This window comes from Silene latifolia, chromosome 9, assembly GCF_048544455.1.
Source record: "Silene latifolia isolate original U9 population chromosome 9, ASM4854445v1, whole genome shotgun sequence".
In the NCBI taxonomy this organism is placed as follows: Eukaryota; Viridiplantae; Streptophyta; class Magnoliopsida; order Caryophyllales; family Caryophyllaceae; genus Silene; species Silene latifolia.
The window spans coordinates 59,240,211-59,256,072 of record NC_133534.1 but is presented as its reverse complement, the minus strand read 5'-3'; the positions used below and the strand labels follow the sequence as shown (position 1 = coordinate 59,256,072).

Here is a 15,862-nt window from a genome sequence, read left to right as displayed (position 1 = left end):
GCTTACTCATTTGGATATTTGTAGTCATCAAGGAAAACGTAATCAGCCACTTGTTTGCGATACACCGGGATATCCCTAGTTAATGCCTTGTTCATCTTCACATTTTGGCGACCACGGCAAGGTTTGCGTCCTGTACCCCGCAATATTTGGTGCAACCAAGGCCATCGCCCTTACCCCGGAGCGGCTATTAACAAAAGAGAGGGCCCGACGGACGGCGTCCGGCCCCGGGCTACTTTGGAAGGTGGAGTCTGGAAGGTTGAACGACCTTAGAGCAAGGTCGTTTCGCAGAATCGTTCTCTCCGGCGTTTCCAACACCTCTCTTCCTTCCACTTGTGTTGCTTGCACATCCTCTCTGTTTATCACGCATCTCCTCCAATTCACGGTCTTTAAGCTCCTTAAAAGCTGTTACCCTGGATAACACATCTTCCCTGTCCTCGTTAATGTCACGAGGACAAGGGTTGCAGCAATTTCCGCCGCATAAGATCATTGCTTTCCTCGGTCCCTATGGTACAATCGAATGGCTCTCCACGATGTACAGAACATATGAACCATGACGTACGGACCACGATCATTGGCGGTATGTCCCGCTCCCTGCCTTGAATTTGATGTTGACAAAAGGGAACCCTTCAACTTTCTTGCCTTTGTCGAGCCCTTTGTAGGCCATATACTTTCCCATTGCATCACCGGCGGAAGTTAGGCAAGGCGTTTAAAAGGGGAAGACGTATTAACAAATCAAATGGAGCGATAATTAATCTAGTCACCAGTTTTATAAGTCTTACGATGAATACGCGCAATCCCTCCGTATGGTAATTTCAGAAGATCGTCCTCATAAGAACGGTTATCAAGATACTCGATCTGCACGAGAGCGGAAATTTATGCAAATGCAAGAGTAATGATCTTCATCGCCAGTGCTTACCGGGACGAAAACCTACAAACATGCACCAAAAATCTAAGAGTTTTAAAACATAATTAGCAGATTAGAGGCATACATATTGTGCGTAGTTGGAGTTATACAGTCTGTGCCCAGAGTTGTACATTATATGTGTAGAGTTGTACATTCAATTTCCAGAGTTAAACAGTATATTCTTGCAGTTGTACATTATGTATAATTCTGAAAGCTAAAGTTATATACTGTATAACTCTTGTCATAGGATGTATAACTCTAGCCCTAAAATCTATAACTGTAAGCATATACATGTGTAGTGTATAACTCCGAGTATTACTCTAGGTAAAACTCCATGCCTAACTCTAAAGCATATATTGTACAACTCTAAGCATATACTGTTAAACTCTACGAAAATAAAGCTCCCTTCCAGTATGTAAATGTCTCTATATTGATATCTGAGCTCACCATATCGGAGTCCAGTTGGAATGGACTAGTACACGACTCTTGCCACGTGTCCCACGAGTAACAAAAGCCTTCAGAATGATCAACAACCAAGTTTTTCTTCCTGCCTTGCCAAATTTCAATTGCTAGGGCCTATAAAAATGATAGACGGGGGTTGGCAGCTTGTATCATAAGTTACGTACAGTTTGTCACAAAATAACTTGCGAAGTTCGAGCACACTTACAGCGTGAGATAGGCCAAAGAAACAGCGCGAAGTGGAAACAGCTGCGGTGTTCGCGTGCGTAAGCTGATTGAGTAGTACAGACCAGCAGTCGATGACATTTCCCAGAATCTGTTTCCCGGGCATCAACGACTGGAGATCAATACGCGTTATGCAGTTTGGACAGGGATATGTGACCAATTGTTCCCTACAAAGGATTAGCAAAATTGAGACACGCAGCAAGGGGATGCATTCATGGCCTGTTTGACTGTCGTATTGAAATATAGGTAAAACTTATATTTTACTTACGATTTTTTGTGGTCGTGGAATTCATCAAAGACATAATCCATTACATCCTTCCTCACCCTGAACACCGTCCTGAAACGTTCCTTGTTAAATCGCAACCACTGTGAGCATACGTGCTGGTCAGGATCGGGTGCCCCGCAATCCTGAGAACAACCTAGGTTCTCAGGTACAATGTCCATACACGGAAGGGGGGCAGTTGAATGCAGTAAGAACGGATGGTGGATCATGTCACATCGCGGCACATAAATAGGGGGTGGGAGTGGCGCAACAGGCTCAACCCTAGCATCTCTAATTTCAACTACCAAACCTTCTTTGGCAGCACCAATCGTTCGCTCCTCAACCCCGGCAAATGCCTCATTCAAATCTGCCGTGCTCATGAAAGTCAGAGGGATTTCATTTCCAGTACATTCCGTTGAAGGATCCCCCGGGGTGATCTCCGCACGGCCGACAACATCTACATTCCCACCCCCATTGTTAGAATGTTGTTCAACATTCTCAATTACATCCTTTTTAACAAAGGTGGCTGAATGAAAAATAACAAAATTAAACACCAAACGTATAACTCGGCCATAAAATGTATAACTGTAAGCATAGAATGTATATCGGCCATAAAATGTATAATCGTATACACTATATTGTATAACTATATCTTTGTATAACTCTAGATATACCTCCAGCTATCTAATGTATAACTCCAAAGCATATATTGTATAACTCTAGTCATATACTGTATAACTGTAGTCATATACCAAAGCATAAATTGTATAACTCTAGTCATATACTGTATAACTGTAGGCATGAATGTATAACTCTGGCCATAAAATGTATAACTGTATACACTATATTGTATAACTATACTGTATAACTCTAGATATACCTCCAGCTATCTAATGTATAACTCCAAAGCATATATTGTATAACTCTAGTCATATACTGTATAACTGTATAACTCTGGCCACCAAACGTATAACTCTGGCCATAAAATGTATAACTGTAAGCATAGAATGTATAACTCTGGCCATAAAATGTATAACTGTATACACTATATTGTATAACTATACTGTATAACTCTAGATATACCTCCAGCTATCTAATGTATAACTCCAAAGCATATATTGTATAACTCTAGTCATATACTGTATAACTGTAGTCATATACCAAAGCATAAATTGTATAACTCTAGTCATATACTGTATAACTGTAGGCATGAATGAAAAATAACAAAATTAAACACCAAACGTATAACTCTGGCCATAAAATGTATAACTGTAAGCATAGAATGTATAACTCTGACCATAAAATGTATAACTGTATACACTATAATGTATAACTCTAGTCATATACTGTATATATTGTATAACTCCAAAGCATATATTGTATAACTCCAAAGCATATATTGTATAACTCTAGTCATATACTGTATAACTGTAGGCATGAATGAAAAATAACAAAATTAATCACCAAACGTATAACTCGCCATAAAATGTATAACTCGTAAGCATAGAATGTATAACTCGACCATAAAATGTATAATCTGTATACACTATAATGTATAAATATCTTTGTATAACTCTAGATATACCTCCAGCTATCTAATGTATAACTCCAAAGCATATATTGTATAACTCTAGTCATACACTGTATAACTGTAGTCATATACTGGTTAAGAGTTGTACCAACCGGCCGTTGCAGTGGCACTACATTTACAAGGCTTCAACATAAGTTTCAACAAGGTTATACTTGATCAACATAGAGTTATACACGACCAATAAACAAAAAAAAAAACGATTGTATAAAAAGTATTTGTCGCAAATTAACAAACTTACCTCGCCACCGAACCACTCCCGTTGGATTTCCACGTGCGGCTTCCTTCATTTCAAAAGAGAAAACAGACACTCCATCAATTCTTGTGTGTCCAAACCCACCTCGGGACCGTAGATTTTTCCATCACCATATCTGACGGTTGATTGTCTGACAATCGTTCAACAATTTCTGGCAATCCCTCCCCATGAACTTGCTCATGCACCGCATCACCTACCACGGGCCGAGATTCAGCATTCTCTGAATTTGGGAGAGCTTACTTAGTTGGATGAAGATTCATCGTCCAAGTATGAATTTGATACGGGAGTTAAGATGGGGGCAAAGTCGAAAGCATCGTAGGCATTGGAAGCATGCATGGTTCCTATCCAGTCTGACAGTTGCTATTAATCACATCTGGCAGGAGAGAAATCTTTGAATTTTTAAGGGGCAGGAAAGGCAAGCTGATCTCTTAATTCGGCACATCAAGTATATTGTAGGCATCCATCTCATTGCTCAAAGCAAAGGCATAGACTCAAATGATGTACTAGAGAACATGAATAGTTGAGTTGTTTTAGCCTTCTTGAAGGTCACATTAGGGATAGATCTTGTAAGATTACTCCTTTTTATATTTCCTCTATGGAAGAATAAAATGGAGATACTTTTCCTGCAAAATAATAATAATAATAATAATAATAATAATAATAATAATAATAATAATAATAATAATAATAATAATAATAATAATAATAATAATAATAATAATAATAATAATAATAATAATAATAATAATAATAATAATAATAATAATAACAACAATAATAACAATAATAATAATATTAATGTCATATGGAGTATTTAATAAACATATATAATTTAAGAATAATAATAATGTTACATTAATTTGCCATGTCACATGCCACGTCACAATTTAATTTGCCATGTCAAATTTAATTTGCCATGTCACATTTGCCACGTCACAATTAATTTGCCATGTCACATTTGCCACGTCACAATTAATTTGCCATGTCACATTAGCCTTTTAATTATATTTTATAGATGACTCTTCCAAATATATTTTTCTTAATGGATATAATAGTCTAAGTTTTATAACTTTTTCAAAATGTTTTTTTACGTAAATGTAAAACATTGTGAGACACTCACTTTAATCATCTCTACATATCAAAATAAATATTTCAAAAAATATAATGAAAATTATACTCAATTGAAAGCATTTTTCACAATGAACGTAATTATTTACATTTTATAATTTTTATCAAAATAACTTTTTTGTAAATTTAGAATCAAATCACCGTAATTATTTAATATAATGTTATAATATAATTTATTAAACTACAATTAATATTTTGCTGAGATTTATACCGCATTTATTATGTTTATATTTAATGTTCAGCTGTAATTAATACGTGTATTTAAGGCTCGGTTGACACGTGGCGCATCCACATCGTTTCAACCCAATTTTATATATATATATATATATATATATATATATATATATATAGAGAAGAGATCAACTAAGGTCCTTACATATATTAAGTCCATAAGTCCTAATGTGGACGGTTGGATCAAGCAAAGCAATGGCCACGATTTGGCAGTCAAACCCCACTAAACCCCATTAAACTAATATTTTTGATTTACCTCTCTCCTCTTACCCACTAACCCATGCATGCAACACTGTTTATCCATCACCAATGATCATTTCCTCCTCATTTTCTAGACAATTCAAAACAACTTGCGGGTATTTGTGTTTTCCCTCTATTTCCTGTCATTTCGTCTTCCTTTTCTTTCTTCACAATTCTGATAACTCCATTTTCATCATTACCAATTAAGTCCATCCCAACAAACGCCATTTTCATCAGAACAAATTAATACAAATTAATACCAAGTCGCGTGCAAACTACTTTGTCTCCATTTTTATAAGGTATTTTCTCCATTCCCTATTTAGTGATTTGTAGTTTGTTTTTTGTTAATTATTGCCTTTGTTAAACTATCATAAAAAGAGTTCATTTGATTTTTCAATCTGCAATTATGGGTTTGGTGATGTTTATTTGTTCAATTGTTAATTATGGTTGTGCAGAACAAATTCGAGGTCATTTTATAATTAACAATGGTTTTTGCCAAGAAAAATGCCAAGAAATCTTCCAAGAAATCTGAATCGAAGGTAAAAAATCTCGTCTTGTTGGTATAACTCTTACAGAATGATTTGTAACTTCAATTAAATATCTGTATAACTCTAATCCCAATTGTTGGTCATCTACAGATGGATGTTGTAGAAAGTATTGACACGGGAGTTGATATCCAGGTTAAAAGTTTTGATTTTGATTTATACGTTACTAGATGTCTAACTCTGCTTACTAGATGTATAACTTTAGTACTCAATATGTATAACTCTGGTTCCTAGATGTATAACTCTGGTTCCTAGATGTCAAACTCTAATTGTTATATGTATGACTATACTTCTAATTAGTTTCCATACATAGAGTTATACAATATATGCCTACAGTTATACAATTTATACCTGGAGTTATTCATTATACATTCTATGCTTACAGATTATACATTTTATGACCGTAGTTATACATTCTATGACTAGAGTTATACATTCTATTGCTAGAGTTATACATTCTATTACATGGCCAGAGTTATACATTCTATGACTAGAGTTATACATTTTATGGCCAGAGTTATACATTCTATTACATGGCCAGAGTTATACTTTCTATTGCTAGAGTTATACATTTTATCGCAATCATTTGTTGTATAACTCTGATTACATGTTGAATAACTTCTGCTGTCATAATGTATAACTGGAGTTATACAATGTATGGCCAGAGTTAGACATTCTATGACTAGAGTTATACATTTTAATAATAGAGTTATACATTTTAATACTAGAGTTATACATTTTAATAATAGAGTTATACATTCTATGCTTACAGTTATACATTTTATGGCCAGAGTTATACATTCTATGCCTAGAGTTATACATTCTATTGCTTACAGTTAGACATTCTATGACTAGAGTTATACATTTTAATAATAGAGTTATACATTCTATGACTAGAGTTATACATTTTAATAATAGAGTTATACATTTTAATACTAGAGTTATACATTTTAATAATAGAGTTATACATTCTATGCTTACAGTTATACATTTTATGGCTAGAGTTATACATTCTATGCCTAGAGTTATACATTCTATTGCTTACAGTTAGACATTCTATGACTAGAGTTATACATTTTAATAATAGAGTTATACATTCTATGACTAGAGTTATACATTTTAATAATAGAGTTATACATTTTAATACTAGAGTTATACATTTTAATAATAGAGTTATACATTCTATGCTTACAGTTATACATTTTATGGCCAGAGTTATACATTCTATGCCTAGAGTTATACATTCTATTGCTAGAGTTATACATTCTATTACATGGCTAGAGTTATACATTCTATGACTAGAGTTATACATTTTATTAATAGAGTTATACATTAATGGCTCAAGTTACACATATAATTTTACACATTATATAATCTGAATCCCTTTTTATTTGTCAGCTACAGATGGATGATGCACCAAGTACTGAGAAGGGAGCTGATTCCCAGGTTCAAAGTTTGAGCTTTTTATAACTGTTGTCATTTGTTGTATAACTCTGATTACATTTTGAATAACTTTTGCTGTCAGAATGTATAACTCTTGATATTTTCTGATTAACTCTATTATCAGAATGTATAACTTCACTTATATTTTGTATAACTCTATTATCAGAATGTATAACTTTACTTATATTTTGTATAACTCTGACTATTTATTGTATTACTTTAATTCACAGTATGTCTATTTCTTTGTTCCAAATATCTATAATTGCAAGTACAGTGTGTATAATTTTGTGTGTTGTCTTTGCTTTTCCCCAGATGGTTGAGGCCAAGCCAAGGGTAAAGAGGGTGCATGAAATAACGGTTTCGTGTCGACCTCAAAGACTTGTTTCTCTCATTGAAAAGCTTAATGAGGATCGGTGTCCGTTAAGAAAATTGGGTTTGGTGGCCTTTTGGAGCTCAAGATTAGGAGCTTCCCACTTGCACACGTTCGCTGTTTCTTGGAATCCTTCTCTGACAACTCATATGTGTTCAGGGCTTCGCGGAAGAAGGAGTTTATGATCAGTAAGCATGACGTGCATGACTGTTTCTTGTTACCTTTAGGACCCAACCCTCTCCCTTTGGTGCCTGTGAGCACGCAGAAGGGGTCCACCGACCCCGAGAATAAGGAGCTGAAGGACAAATGGCGGGAAGCGTACGGGGTGGCCAAAGGGAATAGTGCTATACCCTTAGGGAAAGTTCACAAGCAACTTGTGGAGTACGAGGAGGCGGACGATCAATTTTGCTTGGCTATTTGTGTTGTTCTGTATGTCTTCATTCCTCGCACCCACCCCAAACAATGGGATAGATTGGAAGTCATTAAGGGTCGTAGAAGATCCTAAAGCCATCCCGCATTTTGACTGGTGCTCTTATATTTTGGACATGACGGTGAAAGCGGGGTCGATCAGTAAAAGGGGGTAACAATGTTGAATGGGTGTATCCCCTTCCTCATGATAAGCTACTTTCAGCGATATGATTACAAGGGTAAGCCTTGTAATAGTGATCTTCCTTTGATTAAACATTGGGATGAAGCTTCGCTTGTAGAGAGGGTAAAATTTGAGGTGGGTCAAGGGGGATTGGGTACTTTAACCTTGTCTAAGACCAGGTATCCGAGGTGCCTTCAAGACCCCTCTTATGGAAGGAGAGTGTGGACGATGTAGCAGCCTCGGCGCCCGCGTGAACCCAAAATACTCATTGCTAACAGCCCCCACACCCCCTCAACCCTGCCCAACTTCTGAGAAGAAGTTCATTCAGATAGAACTACCAGCAGGGGTTGAGGATGACCAGGAATTGAAAGCTAGGGCTGTCGATGTAAGTGCAAACTATTATATATTTCTGCAGATGGATTCTGTTTCAGCTGAACGTACCCATATATTATAATATAACTAACTTACTGTACTTCTTGGATGCAGGGTACTCACGAGCTTTATCTGCAAATGCAAAGGAACGCTATTGTGTTCTATTCATGGTATGCAGATGCAACCGCACGGATCAAAGCTGTAACTAGTGATCCGACGGGCCTAAATGCTAGTCAGGCCTCTCAAGAATTCTTTGAGGGTGAAAAGATTCAAAAGTACGTCGCTGAAGCTGAACAGATTGCAGAAAGGCTGAAGGTTTCTGTGGGTAACGCCCCTGAATTTGGAGAGGTAGTTACTGAGCCTCCCAAAAAAACTGTCGGAATCGATGCATCTACGCGTCAAATCAGTGAAGTTCTTGAGAGTCTCGGCAATGATGGGGGTGGATGGGGTGGTAACCCCCGTGTTGAGCCGCGTCGAGAGTCCGTCAAAGCCGACACGCCAACGAAATCAATTGCAGTTTCGTGGTCAAAGATTATGGAGGAAGTGGGAGGTGATACAGCCGTTTCTAAGCCGTCGTCACCTGCTAGCCCAGGGTTAGAGGATCAAGTTGTGTGCAGCCCCGTCCCAAGTGTCAGGCAACTGTTGTTGGAGTCGAGTTACACCGAGGAAGAAATTGACGAATGTATCGGACCGTCAAAGGACGATGAGGCTCGCCTCTGGACAGGTGATGAGGGGCATGAGCACGTTCATGAGGACGGATTGAATGAAAATGCTGAAAATGTTGGAAGATTGGCAGACACTGACCATGAAAGAGCAGCAGACATTGTAGGCCAAGCTGACGGACGGTCAGAGAATGCTGAATCTCGGCCCGTGGTAGGTGATGCGGTGCATGAGCAAGTTCATGGGGAGGGATTGCCGAAAATTGTTGAACGATTGTCGACAATCAACCGTCGATATGGTGATGGAAAAATCTACGGTCCCAGAATTGGGTTTGGACACACAAGAATTGATGGAGTGTCTGTTTTCTACTGCTGAAATGAAGGAAGCTGCACGTGGAAATCCAGCGTACGGGAGTGGTTCTGGTGGCGAGGTAAGTTTGTTAATTTGCGACAAATACTTTTTATACAATCGTTTTTTTTTTTGTTTATTGGTCGTGTATAACTCTATGTTGATCAAGTATAACCTTGTTGAAACTTATGTTGAAGCCTTGTAAATGTAGTGCCACTGCAACGGCGGTTGGTACAACTCTTAACCAAGATATGACTACGATTATACAATGACTAGAGTTATACAATATATGCTTTGGAGTTATACATTAGATAGCTGGAGGTATATCTAGAGTTATACAGTATATTTATACATTATAGTGTATACAGTTATACATTTTATGGTCAGAGTTATACATTCTATGCTTACAGTTATACATTTTATGGCCAGAGTTATACGTTTGGTGATTAATTTTGTTATTTTTCATTCATGCCTACAGTTATACAGTATATGACTAGAGTTATACAATATATGCTTTGGAGTTATACAATATATGCTTTGGAGTTATACAATATATACAGTATATGACTAGAGTTATACATTATAGTGTATACAGTTATACATTTTATGGTCAGAGTTATACATTCTATGCTTACAGTTATACATTTTATGGCCAGAGTTATACGTTTGGTGTTTAATTTTGTTATTTTTCATTCATGCCTACAGTTATACAGTATATGACTAGAGTTATACAATTTATGCTTTGGTATATGACTACAGTTATACAGTATATGACTAGAGTTATACAATATATGCTTTGGAGTTATACATTAGATAGCTGGAGGTATATCTAGAGTTATACAAGATAGTTATACAATATAGTGTATACATTATACATTTTATGGCCGAGTTATACATTCTATGCTTACATTTTATGGCCGTTATACGTTTGGTGGCGAGTTATACGATTATACAAAGACTAGAGTTATACAATATATGCTTTGGAGTTATACATTAGATTATATCTAGAGTTATACAAAGATAGTTATACAATATAGTGTATGTTATACATTTTGTTATTATACATTCATGCCTACAGTTATACAGTATATGACTAGAGTTATACAATTTATGCTTTGGTATATGACTACAGTTATACAGTATATGACTAGAGTTATACAATATATGCTTTGGAGTTATACATTAGATAGCTGGAGGTATATCTAGAGTTATACAGTATAGTTATACAATATAGTGTATACAGTTATACATTTTATGGCCAGAGTTATACATTCTATGCTTACAGTTATACATTTTATGGCCAGAGTTATACGTTTGGTGTTTAATTTTGTTATTTTTCATTCAGGCCACTGTTAAAAAGGATGTAATTGAGAATGTTGAACAACATTCTAACAATGGGGGTGGGAATGTAGATGTTGTCGGCCGTGCGGAGATCACCCCGGGGGATCCTTCAACGGAATGTACTGGAAATGAAATCCCTCTGACTTTCATGAGCACGGCAGATTTGAATGAGGCATTTGCCGGGGTTGAGGAGCGAACGATTGGTGCTGCCAAAGAAGGTTTGGTAGTTGAAATTAGAGATGCTAGGGTTGAGCCTGTTGCGCCACTCCCACCCCCTATTTATGTGCCGCGATGTGACATGATCCACCATCCGTTCTTACGCATTCAACCGCCCCCTTCCGTGTATGGACATTGTACCCGAGAACCTAGGTTGTTCTCGGGATTGCGGGCACCCGATCCCGACCAAAGACGTATGCTCACAGTGGTTGCGATTTAACAAGGAACGTTTCAGGACGGTGTTCAGGGTGAGGAAGGATGTAATGGATTATGTCTTTGATGAATTCCACGACCACAAAAAATCGTAAGTAAAATATAAGTTTTACCTATATTTCAATACGACAGTCAAACAGGCCATGAATGCATCCCCTTGCTGCGTGTCTCAATTTTGCTAATCCTTTGTAGGGAACAATTGGTCACATATCCCTGTCCAAACTGCATAACGCGTATTGATCTCCAGTCGTTGATGCCCGGAAAGATTAAAAATGTCATCGATCACTGGTCCAGACTACTCAATCAGCTTACGCACGCGAACACCGCAAATTGTTTCCACTTCGCTGTTTTTCTTTGGCCTATCTCACGCTGTAAGTGTGCTCGAACTTCGCAAGTTATTTTGTGACAAACTCGTACGTAACTTATGATACAAGCCGCCAACCCCCGTCTATCATTTTTATAGGCCCTAGCAATTGAAATTTGGCAAGGCAGGAAGAAAAACTTGGTTGTTGATCATTCTGAAGGCTTTTGTTACTCGTGGGACACGTGGCAAGAGTCGTGTACTAGTCCATTCCAACTGGACTCCGATATGGTGAGCTCAGATATCAATATAGAGACATTTACATACTGGAAGGGAGCTTTATTTTCGTAGAGTTTAACAGTATATGCTTAGAGTTGTACAATATATGCTTTAGAGTTAGGCATGGAGTTTTACCTAGAGTAATACCTGGAGTTATACACTACACTGTATATGCTTACAGTTATAGATTTTAGGGCTAGAGTTATACATCCTATGACAAGAGTTATACAGTATATAACTTTAGCTTTCAGAATTATACATAATGTACAACTGCAAGAATATACTGTTTAACTCTGGAAATTGAATGTACAACTCTACACATATAATGTACAACTCTGGGCACAGACTGTATAACTCCAACTACGCACAATATGTATGCCTCTAATCTGCTAATTATGTTTTAAAACTCTTAGATTTTTGGTGCATGTTTGTAGGTTTTCGTCCCGGTAAGCACTGGCGATGAAGATCATTACTCTTGCATTTGCATAAATTTCCGCTCTCAGCAGATCGAGTATCTTGATAACCGTTCTTATGAGGACGATCTTCTGAAATTACCATACGGAGGGATTGCGCGTATTACTGTAAGACTTATAAAACTGGTGACTAGATTAATTATCAGCTCCATTTGATTTGTTAATACGTCTTCCCCTTTTAAACGCCTTGCCTAACTTCCGCCAGGCTGATGCAATGGGAAAGTATATGGCCTACAAAGGGCTCGACAAAGGCAAGAAAGTTGAAGGGTTCCCTTTTGTCAACATCAAATTCAACTGGCAGGGAGCAGGACATACTGCCAATGACTGTGGTCTGTACGTCATGGTTCATATGTTGCTGTACCGTGGAGAGCCATTCGATTGTACCCTAGGGACTGAGGAAAGCAATGATCTTATGCGAGCGGAAATTGCTGCAACCCTTGTCCTCAGTGACATTAACGAGGACAGGGAAGATGTGTTATCCAGGGTAACAGCTTTTAAGGAGCTTAAAGACCGTGAATTGGAGGAGATGCGTGATAAACAGAGGACAGCCGGCAACACAAGTGGAAGGAAGAGAGGTGTTGGAAACGCCGAGAGAATGGGGATTGCGAAACGACCTTGCTCTAAGGTCGGTTCAACCTTCCGACTCCACCTTCCAAAGTAGCCCTGGGCCGGACGCCGTCCGCGGGCCCTCTCACCGTTAATAGCCGCTCCCGGGGTAAGGGCGATGGCCTTGGTTGCACCAAATATTGCGGGGTACCAGACGCAAACCTTGCCGTGGTCGCCAAAATGCTGAAGATGAACAAGGCATTAACTAGGGATATCCCGGTGTATCGCAAACAAGTGGCTGATTACGTTTTCCTTGATGACTACAAATATCCAAATGAGTAAGCTGTCTAAAATCCTAATGTTTTATCATATTAAGCTATATCAATATAGACACATTTCCATACTGGAATTCTACCTTTTTTTGTATAACTCTGGTTCCTAGATGTATAACTCTGGTTCCTAGATGTCAAACTCTAATTGTTATACGTATAACTATACTTCTAATTAGTTTCCATACATAGAGTTATACAATATATGCCCACAGTTATACAATTTATACCTGGAGTAATTCATTATACATTCTATGCTTACAGTTATACATTTTATGGCCAGAGTTATACATTCTATGACTAGAGTTATACATTACATGGCCAGAGTTATACTTTCTATTGCTAGAGTTATACATTTTTGTGCGTACATTATTATACATAATATGCTCAGAGTTGTACAATTTATAATTTGGAGTCATACGTTTCATCGGTGAACTTATGCAGCGATTTTAATAGCGATTACTTTCCCATTTAGTATACGTCATAGCCTGGATTAACACCTTCTGTCTGCACTACAGTGAACCACTTGTGAGTTACGGCCGGCACGGAACAATTAATAGGTTGGAAATGTTGTCTATGCTCCCTGAGACACCAATGGATGAAAAAGTTATTGAGTGTTGGTCCTTGTTGCTTAATCGATTGGAGGCAGAGGATTGCGCGATGTTTCGTTCGTCTTTCTTCGGTATCCGTCATATGGTATGGTCCTAATCAATCCTTTACTATGTTATAAGAGTTGGACATACCCTCTTAAAAACTTTCACAGTGGTGAGTAAGTATAAAGTTATACATACCCTCCCTGGAGTTAAACATTTTGTTTTGAGAAGTTATTAACAACCAAGATATATACTTAGGCATTCTTCATTTTGCTGTAAGAGTTACTGTGAAACTCCAATGCACAACCCCTATAACTCCACCGGTATCCTCATTCATATACTGCTACTTGAACAGGATATAATCTTGAGCCTTGTTCGAAACCCTGTCCAACAAACACCGGACACCGAGATGTTGTACCATACGTGGGACGTCTTCCGAACCGACTGTGGCAAAGATTTCAGCTTGAAGGCGGATTTAATCTTTGTACCCATTAAGATTGAAGCGCATTATGCATGTGTGTGTATCAACTTTAATTCTAGGACGATTGATCTCCGGACGATAAAGTACTATTCAAGTCCGCGGCAATCGGAGATATGCAAAGCATGTCACGTCATTGTAAGTGGAATTAAATTGTAATTATGTTCAACTAAAAAGCGTTATAGGGGCTTTCACAAATCTCACTTTTTGACGTTCTTGTCTCTGCCAGGCGAGCTTCATGAGCGACTACTTGGAGGCTAGGGACGACGCGAAGAGCAGAGCGAAAGACATACCGTCGTTCCAGTTCCGACAGATCCAGTTTGCCTGGCATCCGCAAACGATAAACGACACCGAGTCTGGGTTGTTCTGCATGATGCACATGTTAATGTACGAGGGTGAAAGTTTTGTTCACGTTGATCTCGAGAGGAAGGTGAATCGTCGATATTTGGTGATCCAGTTGGCAGCGACGCTTCTCCTAGCTGACATGAACATCATCAGGGAAGGAGTTCTGACCAAGGTCAATGGTTTCATTGGCGATAAATTACAGATTCTGAAGGTAGTAGAAAACAGACGGAAAGCAGCGCGGAGAGGAGATAAAAAACTTGCGAAAAAATAGAATGGATCCCTTTGATTCTGTATTCTCTTTTTTTGGAACTCTAGAATGTTGTCAAGAAACTCCTTAACAACTTAGACAACTTGTTGGAATAGATTGTTACTACATCATCTTGGTTAGTCATAAATAAAATCCAAGTTTTACAGATAAGTGTTAGAGTTATACACTCTGTGGAGTAAAGTTATTCAAATTATGTGCAGGAGTTATACAACATTTATTAGACAGCCAAGAGTTATACAAAAAACATCAAGAGTTATACAAACTGTGTACAAGAGTTATACAACATATGACTGCAGTTATTTAAAGGCAAATTTTATTAGCCAATTATGAGTTTTGCAAAAAATAACAAGAGTTATACAAATTTTGAACAAGAGTTATACACTCTGTGAAGTACATTTATCCATGTATGGGTAAGAGTTGTACTTAAAGCCACTGAAATTATAATTCCTTCTTAAAGCCACTTTTAAATATTGAATATGTTGCCATGAACAGAAGTCATCAAAATAATGTCATAGAGTTGTACAACATTAGCTTCAAATTTCACACACCATATTACTGAAGTTATACAATCTGGAAGGTGCAATCACCATCAAAATAGACAAAAGGTAGCTATTAAATACCCGTTCCGTCTCACCAGATTTTTTACCTTTTAAAGAAAAAAAGATTGTAAATAATTTGTTGAGACGGGGGTATTTTTCTACTACCTACTACTACAACATGTTAAGTTTCTCTATCCTTCTTCTTCGTCGTCTTCGTCTTCTTCTTCTTCTTCTTCTTCTTCTTCTTCTTCTCTTCTCTTCTTCTTCTTCTTCTTCTACTCCTTCGATCTTTGGTGAAGACGGTGGATGCTGAGAGAATGG

General features: G+C 37.6%; 2 protein-coding genes and 1 long non-coding RNA gene across 5 annotated transcripts; 2 read left to right on the top strand and 1 right to left on the bottom strand.

Moving 5' to 3' along the window:
- Window positions 1-1,202: 1,202 nt before the first annotated feature.
- LOC141601092 (uncharacterized) lies at window positions 1,203-3,728 on the bottom strand. Its single transcript, XM_074421357.1, has 4 exons — window positions 3,680-3,728; window positions 1,857-2,376; window positions 1,572-1,755; window positions 1,203-1,480 (listed from the first exon to the last, which is right to left on the bottom strand). The coding sequence occupies exons 1-4, from the start codon at window positions 3,726-3,728 to the stop codon at window positions 1,292-1,294; spliced, it is 942 nt and encodes a 313-aa protein (XP_074277458.1). The 3' UTR covers window positions 1,203-1,291.
- Window positions 3,729-5,735: 2,007 nt separating this feature from the next.
- LOC141602710 (uncharacterized) lies at window positions 5,736-7,670 on the top strand. 3 transcript variants are annotated; one of them, XR_012524628.1, is made up of 4 exons: window positions 5,736-5,832; window positions 5,932-5,973; window positions 7,243-7,284; window positions 7,594-7,670. It is a non-coding gene; the product is annotated as an uncharacterized LOC141602710 (long non-coding RNA). The 3 variants fall into 3 exon arrangements; XR_012524627.1 differs by lacking the exon at window positions 7,594-7,670 and having other exon boundaries at window positions 7,243-7,440; XR_012524629.1 differs by lacking the exon at window positions 7,594-7,670 and having other exon boundaries at window positions 7,237-7,440.
- Window positions 7,671-8,020: 350 nt separating this feature from the next.
- On the top strand, window positions 8,021-15,149 carry LOC141602709 (uncharacterized). The gene is made up of 10 exons (XM_074422844.1): window positions 8,021-8,625; window positions 8,727-9,702; window positions 10,966-11,481; window positions 11,583-11,761; window positions 11,854-11,982; window positions 12,405-12,551; window positions 12,649-13,327; window positions 13,837-14,014; window positions 14,267-14,527; window positions 14,619-15,149. The coding sequence occupies exons 1-2, from the start codon at window positions 8,449-8,451 to the stop codon at window positions 9,645-9,647; spliced, it is 1,098 nt and encodes a 365-aa protein (XP_074278945.1). The 5' UTR covers window positions 8,021-8,448; the 3' UTR covers window positions 9,648-9,702; window positions 10,966-11,481; window positions 11,583-11,761; window positions 11,854-11,982; window positions 12,405-12,551; window positions 12,649-13,327; window positions 13,837-14,014; window positions 14,267-14,527; window positions 14,619-15,149.
- The last annotated feature ends 713 nt before the right edge of the window (window positions 15,150-15,862 follow it).

Bases quoted from the DNA above. Each gene is read 5' to 3' on its own strand.
- LOC141601092 (XM_074421357.1), bottom strand. From the start codon at position 3,728: ATGAAGGAAGCCGCACGTGGAAATCCAACGGGAGTGGTTCGGTGGCGA. The intron at 1,756-1,856 runs GTAAGTAAAATA...AATCCTTTGTAG, and splicing joins TTCCACGACCACAAAAAATC to GGAACAATTGGTCACATATC. The intron at 1,481-1,571 runs GTAAGTGTGCTC...TCATTTTTATAG, and splicing joins TCTTTGGCCTATCTCACGCT to GCCCTAGCAATTGAAATTTG.
- LOC141602709 (XM_074422844.1), top strand. From the start codon at position 8,449: ATGGAAGGAGAGTGTGGACGATGTAGCAGCCTCGGCGCCCGCGTGAAC. The intron at 8,626-8,726 runs GTAAGTGCAAAC...TCTTGGATGCAG, and splicing joins TGAAAGCTAGGGCTGTCGAT to GGTACTCACGAGCTTTATCT.